Below are 7,500 nucleotides of genomic sequence, written 5' to 3'. Positions count from 1 at the left end.
TCAGTTCATGTACCAGATTAAAACGTTACGGCCCAAATGGCAAAATCCGCCTTTGGATTCAAGAATAAACGCACCCTACGTCTCGCGCCTTGTATCAAAAGCACAATGATACAATCCCTTTAACTACGAGTACCCTCTCTTTGCAATGACTATATAACTTCTCGGGAACGGGGAAAGGGGTTCCAAACATTTTCGTTCCCAGCTCTCATCGTTTCTCTTAGCCAGTGGAGTGTTCGCACGAGAAAACGAAGGCTCTGGAGATATAGGTGTTTTGCAGATTGAATTTTACGATTTCCGGAGTACATTTATGAGTCGCATAAAGTACTAAACATGGTGGCGCTCAGAAGCATAACATTCGAAGAGTCTCTCTGTGACACTTTATGTCTCCTCAAGTTAGAGTTCTGTTCTTATCGAACAGAAATGGAGAGGCAATAAGTAATATCGCGGTTTAAACAAAGACGCTCTCATCATTTTACCGACCGGCTCCGCGTAAGCTGACCCCATCGTGCCACATCGGGCATATTTACTTCGTTTCAAGATTTTATTGTTTGTAAGGTAACCAATAAAAACTTGAATTGGGATTTCTTGTCTCAGAGACCTTCGTTTTCTAGTGCGAATCAAGCCGCACCGGTTAAGAGAAACGATGGGATCTGGGAACGAGTATGGGTTCCAAACACTTGGAAACAATAAGAGCACCCCGCCTTCGGCGTCGTGCTTCCATTTCTTTCTCGGTCTTTGAAACCCCTTTTGAAACATTTGCATTCGTTTTTCATTTAGTAGGCAAAACGTGACATGTCACCATTGCTATAATGCTTGTAGGCTGTAAATGGAGGACGCTCATGCAATTGACCTCGAATAAATATATTGTTTTTAAAGTTGTGTGGTATACTGACTAAGGTCGACTACGTCACAAACTAGTGAGTTGTTCCTCAGTGTATCATGCAATCAGAAAACCAAATTGCTAATGTTCACAAAACGTGCCTTAATATCAGTTGAGTTAATTGTCCTGTTCGACTACAGTTCTACATTTCTATTACCATTTCAATTGTTTATACTACTCACAAAAACATAAAAAAAAAACGTAAAAGAAAGCAAAATAAAGACATCCTTAAGTGACTGTCAGCCAGGGTTTGTTCTTAAAATGTTAGTTAGAATCGCATACCGAGGCGAGGTGTTCAGTGTGGAATTGCGACTTGAAAGCGAGGCCGATTGATATTGCGCCGTAGCTGCGCATAGCTTTTCATACCAACGCAAGCAAAATTAGAAAACAATTATGTTTTCAAAAACATTGTCTCCCTTTACAAAGCAAAACCTAACCGAAGGGAAGAAACAGAAGATTTTCCTTGTCTTACATGTAATTAAAATTATGACTTTTTCGAAAGATTTTCTAAGAAATGGCTTACCTTTCCAAGCACGAAAAATCGGTAGCAGTCTATGGCCACCGAAAAAAAAAATGGCCGACGGAAGAGAAAAAAGGCACAAGTTCTTCAGGAAGAACAGGTTTCAGTTGTAGAGTACATAGAAGATGAGATAGAGGCCAGTAAATAATGCCATTAATTATTTTGAGTTGAATGTTAATCCCAAAGGTAGCAACAGCAGTTCTGTGCGTTGGAAAAAAACCCAGTATCGTTTACTCCGTTTTTGACTTATTGCTTGTTTTTCCTCCCAAAAACTCACGTTAGCAGTGGACGTTGTATTTACTGAGAAGTCCAATTCGAGTAACTGTTTAATTAATAGTGGGAGGCAAACAGCTAACGTACACCCGAGCGTATTTGGTTTAAAATTGTTTGTTTGGATGCACGTTGTCCTTTCAGCCGTCGAAGAGTCCCCGAGTTCATGGAATGTTCTGATAAAATACCCTATATTATAGCTCCCAGTGGATTCAGTTTGATGATTTTTAACATAAAGATACAAAATTAGAGCCTCTGTAAAAGTTCAGAAAACGAAGAATTGTACGTAAAACACGAATAAACGTTTGTGTATTTGATTCCAATTTGATGGCTATTGACAATTCATTTGAAATGGTTCTTTTTAGTGCCCACTGAATACCGCAACATTCGACCAAGGACATTTTAAAGAGCTATGCGATACAAGGAAAATCTACCACCTGACTCGTGAACTCCACGTTAAATTTCACTTGAAAAACCAATATATATCGCACATCGCTTCGCGATTCGTGCGTTGTACTTCGGTTTTTCGCTTGAAATTTCACGTGGAATTCCCTCGTCGACGTCGGTGTCGGCCTAAACGTTCCAAAAAAAAAAAAAAAAAAAAAAAAACAAATAAAAATAGAGGTTAATGATCCCATGAACCATTATTTCCATGTATCCACAATTAAAAAGTTAACGTTGCCCCCAAAAACTTTCATAATTGACCAAACCCAAAAATGTTGTCCAAAGGCCACAACTGATTCTTTTTATACAGAGTTAACTGAATAGAGTGTAATGTGAAGTGCTAGATTTCAATCCCATATGAACCATGTGAGCGTTAGCCCTACTGATGGAAATGGGCCCACACAAGGACAGAGAAAAACTCTAACCAGGGTGGGAATTGAACCCACGACCTTCGGGGTTCAAGCGGCGGAGATCTAACCCGAAGGTCGTGGGTTCAATTCCCACCCTGGTCAGAGTTTTTCTCTGTCCTTGTGTGAGCCCATTTCCATCAGTAGGGCTAACGCTCACATGGTTCATATGGGATTGAAATCTAGCACTTCACATTACACTCTATTCAGTTAATTCTGTTTAAAATATAAGTGCTACACGGCCAGCGTTTGTATAAACGTAACCTTTCCTTGATTCTTTTTATACTCTACCAAACAATGATTGTAAGAGCATATATCTATAAATCGAACGAACCATGCGCCAGTTTGTTACATACTTAAAAAAGATTATAAAAGAAGAGCCGTTTTCCTTTGCAAAAAGGAAAACCTCTATCCTGGCGGAATGCATGAGATAAAGCGAACATACAATTTCCTGGGTAATTAAAACATTATCACCGTTGATCACTGACATACCTGTCGCCGGTTGATGACCAACCGGCGGTACCAACAACGTCTTTTTTGGACATTTACCACATTAACTAGTACTCCTTATATGCACCTTTAAAACGGTGACACATTCGGAGTTCAGAAATTTGTCGAGAAACATATGCACACACACCGTACGTGGTAGATTCACGCGAAAAGACGTCGAGCGATTAATTTGGAATGGATTGGTCCATCACTCAAAGTCAAAGTTAATGCAGCTGATAAATGTTGTGAACAATCTGTAAGCACTCAAAGCAAACTGACTACAATATCTACAAAGTTGTATTTGGTTTCATGATTCACAGAATAACGATGCCTCCGCGTGTAATTTTTGTGATCATATGCATGTATGGGTGTCTGAAAGTCTTGTGCTCCAAGGACTGCTACAACGGCTTAATCGACTGCAGTTGAATTTGAGGATTGTGATATCCTAGAAAAAGCTATTGTATTAAGCAAAAATAATCACAAACATTCCCCGGTGTCAATAAATTTGCACAAGGACACCAGATCTCGTTTTGTAATATATCAAACACGAGAAGGAGTGTTTCATCGGATATCCAAACACCGAGAAGCGAGATGGAAAACGAGGCCGAAGGCCGAGTTTTTTAACGGATTTCGAGGTGGTTGGATATCTGATGAAACACTCTTTCGAGTGTTTGATATTGCTTCTCAAAGGAATTTGGGATCAAAGTTGGCGAACTTTTGTGCTAATTACGACCACATATCCAAACTTCCTTTTATGCACATAATCATGTTAAATCGGATTCGGGTAAACGTCACATTCACAGGCGTGATCGTGAGCTCAGTAGATTGCATCTGTCAGCAACAAGCAGGAAAATCTGGCGACCTAAAGGCCCATGTACACCCAAGAGACATTATGCACCGAGTTAAATTTCGCACAATCGGAAAATCCGAAAATCAACGGCAAACACCGAATCAAAACGCTGAAACTATTTCAAAACAATCGTACAAACGGGCAATAGAACATGGGCCTTTAAGTCGCTGGAAAAAAAAGTATGCCCATTCAACTGAGCTTATCGAGTACACGCTACTTTCCAATCTTTAAACTGATTTACATCAATTCATGTCAGGTTGTCAAACTGGCAAAAAGTGTGAGGCTAAACTTACACTAAGTCGTCCTCCATTTTTAAGCATGATTGTAATGAAAATAAAGGCACAGAATTTCCTAAGTGCCTAACAGCGCATTTTCAAAGTTTGACCGTTTAGTGAACAACATGTTGTCTGTACGTAAGCACATCATAACGCTTAACATACCTCTGTTTGTACGCTAAGTCGTCCTCCATTTTTAAGCATGATTGCAATGAACATAAAGGCATAGAATTTCCTAAATGTCTAACAGCGCATTTTCAAAGTTTGACCGTTTATTTAGTAAACAACATGTTGTCTGTACGTGAGCACATCATAACGCTTAACATAACTCTGTTTGTGTTTAAAGTTAAATTTAATTTCAGGCGTCGGCTTCAATTTTTCAATTTTTGATAATAGCGTTATGGCGACGCCAAAACGTCGAGAAGTAAATTTGCCGCTATATTTTTCTTAATTCACTTACGGTGCGAAACTATTCGTGTCCATTGACAACACTGTATCAATACATCTCAAATCTAACCTTACCTGTGATGTAGCATCTAGTGCCACGAGCCACTTGTTGTCCCCTGTCTGGCAAACAGACAGTTCCAACTTTCTCATTCATTGATACTGGCTCTGATAGAGTCAGCACTGCAACGTCATTGCGTAAATGGCGTAAAGTGAAATTTTTATGATAACAGATAGCAGCCACACCCATCACCTGTTCGTTGCCTTCGTCTTTTGACTGGTCATGTTCGCCTGTGTAAAGAGAACAACGTCACTTCTTCAAAGAGATTTATATTAGCATCAAAGCACTGACACATACAGGACCTTGGAGTCCTCGTTCCGAAACTCGTAGATGCCATTTTGAGTTGATTTCAAATTTTAATTTCATTTTCTCTTCAGTTGAGAGCGGGTGAATTTGTCGGGCTGATGTACCAATAAATCAAATCGGCAAACTGACCTTGTATCAACTATGTGGCTTCATAGCTCCGTTGGTAGAGCATTGGAACCGCGGAGGTTATGGGTTCGAATTCCGTTGGAGTCAACTGGATTTTTTATGTGTCTATAAGACACGATTGCATTAACTCGTACAGATAATTGCGAGGATCATATCTCTCGTTCGTCTGTAGCACGGTCCAAACTTCAAACATAGACAATTCTTTCATGGAATTTATTTGTTTTATGGAATAAAGAATTACTATTATGAATTATAGGACGAGGGGTCCAAGTTATAGTATAATGGATAAACGATGCAGAGAACTGAAGGATGAAGAAAGGGAGGTATGCATACTGTTTCATTAAGTACAAATCAAAAAGCAAGATATAAGATGTCAGTTGGCGGGATCACAGAATCGATGAATTGGTCTGCCATTCGCCCTTGTCACACGGCGGCCATATTGTCCAGGGAGACCAGAAAAGCTTTGTTTTACAACGCCCAGCATCGCAGTGGAAACCATGGGGGTGAGGCTTGGCGTAGTAAAACATAGCTTTTTTGGAGTCTCCCGGGACAATATGGCCGCCGTGTGACAAGGGCGAATGGGCTGGGTTAGACTGGTGGAATGGACATGTTAAAAAAAAAAAAATGCAAGATGCACGCCAATTTCAATAAACGTCACGAGGTGGCCACTGGCTCTTCCCCCCAACTTCAAGATTAGTCGGTTATTGGAATGCATAAAATGACGTCACAAAGTATCCTTAACCTCTGCTCGTGAAGTAAAGATCAACTACTGGATTGCAACCTAAAAATAATGTCAACCCTGACTCTGGTGCAGGGATGGCGTAGTGGTGAGAGTACTCGCCTCCCAACAATGTGACCCGGGTTCGATTCCCAGACTCGGCGTCACGTGTGGGTTGAGTTTGTTGGTTCTCTACTCTGCACCGAGAGGTTTTTCTCCGGGTACTCCGGTTTTCCCCTCTCCTCAAAAACCCAAACTTTGATTTGATTTGCGTTAACTTGTTTATTTCAATTTACAGTGTCCCCGATTAGTGCTCTGCAGTGCTAGAAGATTAGACACTTAAATAAAGTTCCTTTCCTTTCCTTTCATTATTATGCTTAGATTTAAAGGAAAACGTCTACTTGGATATCAAAATTGGCCTTGCGTCTATATTAATTGCTTGCATTTCTGGACATAAAGAGGTAATCCATCTGGTGCGATGATGCTTACCAACAACGATTTTGTACCGGCTAGGGGTCGCGTTCTTTACAACACAATGAGCTGCTGTGACTACATGTAATGATGAAATGAGTGAACCACCACAAATGTGATAGAGCTTCCCTCGTACAGCCGCCTTCAACGATATCTGCCATGGCCAAGAGTTGGGAATGGCGTCCGTTCCACCAACAACACGCGCAGCCATGGGTCGCTTGCCACATTCAGCTAAAAGAGTTACAACAACTCAAGTTAATTACGCAAGCGGCGATGCTTTAGTAATCGATTCGGTCGAACAAGATGCCAATCACAAGCTGTCTCTTAAACTTCTTGCGCATTTTTGCAATGTGGCCAATCGGCCATCAAACTTTGAGGGGAATATACATACCCAAGAGTTCACAATCATCGACAAAATTCTTGGAACACATTTGCATCGGGACTCGTTACACACACGCATGGCAAACAAACTCTGGAATATCAAACCACACCGTCAAGCTCAGCCCCACTCCACCAACCCACTCACAATGTTGTGAACAGGCATCCGTAGCTTTTCCGACTTTCAACATGGTGTTGGGTGGGGAATGGAGTTTTAAAAATGCCACTGCTCCAGGAAGTAATTGTGAAATCATCGATAATTATGAGTTTTGCATGACTGTCCCGAGAAATTTTGTCCACGATTTAAGACGTTTTTCCACTCTTCATCAAACAACAACGCGCTTACAAATGATTACCTTTACAAGCAGGTCAACAACTAAGTATTGCTATTAGTGTGTACTCTAAGTGAAATAAAAAAAGGAGTAAAGTAGTGGAGTAAACGCCACTCTCACGTAAGGGATGATAACGAACGATATTTTTTGGGTATTCCCCAAACTCTGGACGGAGCATTCCGCCCGGCTTTGTTTCTGTGATCACTGGGTATTTGTACCACTTAAGATGATAAAACGCCCGAGTGAGCATAAAGATTTCTCATTAATCTGGTGGGTCGATCCTTAATAAATAGTAGCATTAATCGTCTATTAAAGAATCCTTGAAACTTCAAGACCTGGTGTTTTAAAGCCGGTCCTCGAAGTTCACTGCTATACTAAATTAACATCATATCCAGTATCAATACCTCTTCTGCGTACCGGCCAGGCTCGGTCTTACAACCATTTATGCTAATTTCTCGTTAGCCGAAAATGTGTAGCAAAACATTGAATTTTGAGTCACCATAAGGTCTTAAAAAGCAAAGGTACAAGA

At 40.6% G+C, this 7,500-nt stretch overlaps 1 protein-coding gene across 1 annotated transcript in view; it reads right to left on the bottom strand.

Moving 5' to 3' along the window:
• LOC138000942 (elastase-1-like) overlaps positions 1-7,500 on the bottom strand; it is a 10,380-nt gene that overhangs the window by 2,770 nt on the left and 110 nt on the right. The window contains exons 2-3 of the mRNA XM_068847609.1: positions 6,280-6,492; positions 4,653-4,870 (exon numbers count right to left, since the gene is read on the bottom strand). Coding sequence (XP_068703710.1) covers positions 4,653-4,870; positions 6,280-6,492 — 431 coding nt within the window. The remainder of the gene's footprint in view (positions 1-4,652; positions 4,871-6,279; positions 6,493-7,500) is intronic.

Source organism: Montipora foliosa, chromosome 4 (genome assembly GCF_036669935.1).
Source record: "Montipora foliosa isolate CH-2021 chromosome 4, ASM3666993v2, whole genome shotgun sequence".
Classification (NCBI taxonomy): domain Eukaryota; kingdom Metazoa; phylum Cnidaria; class Anthozoa; order Scleractinia; family Acroporidae; genus Montipora; species Montipora foliosa.
Note: the sequence above shows the minus strand (reverse complement) of the source record. Positions and strands in the feature narration are given on the sequence as shown.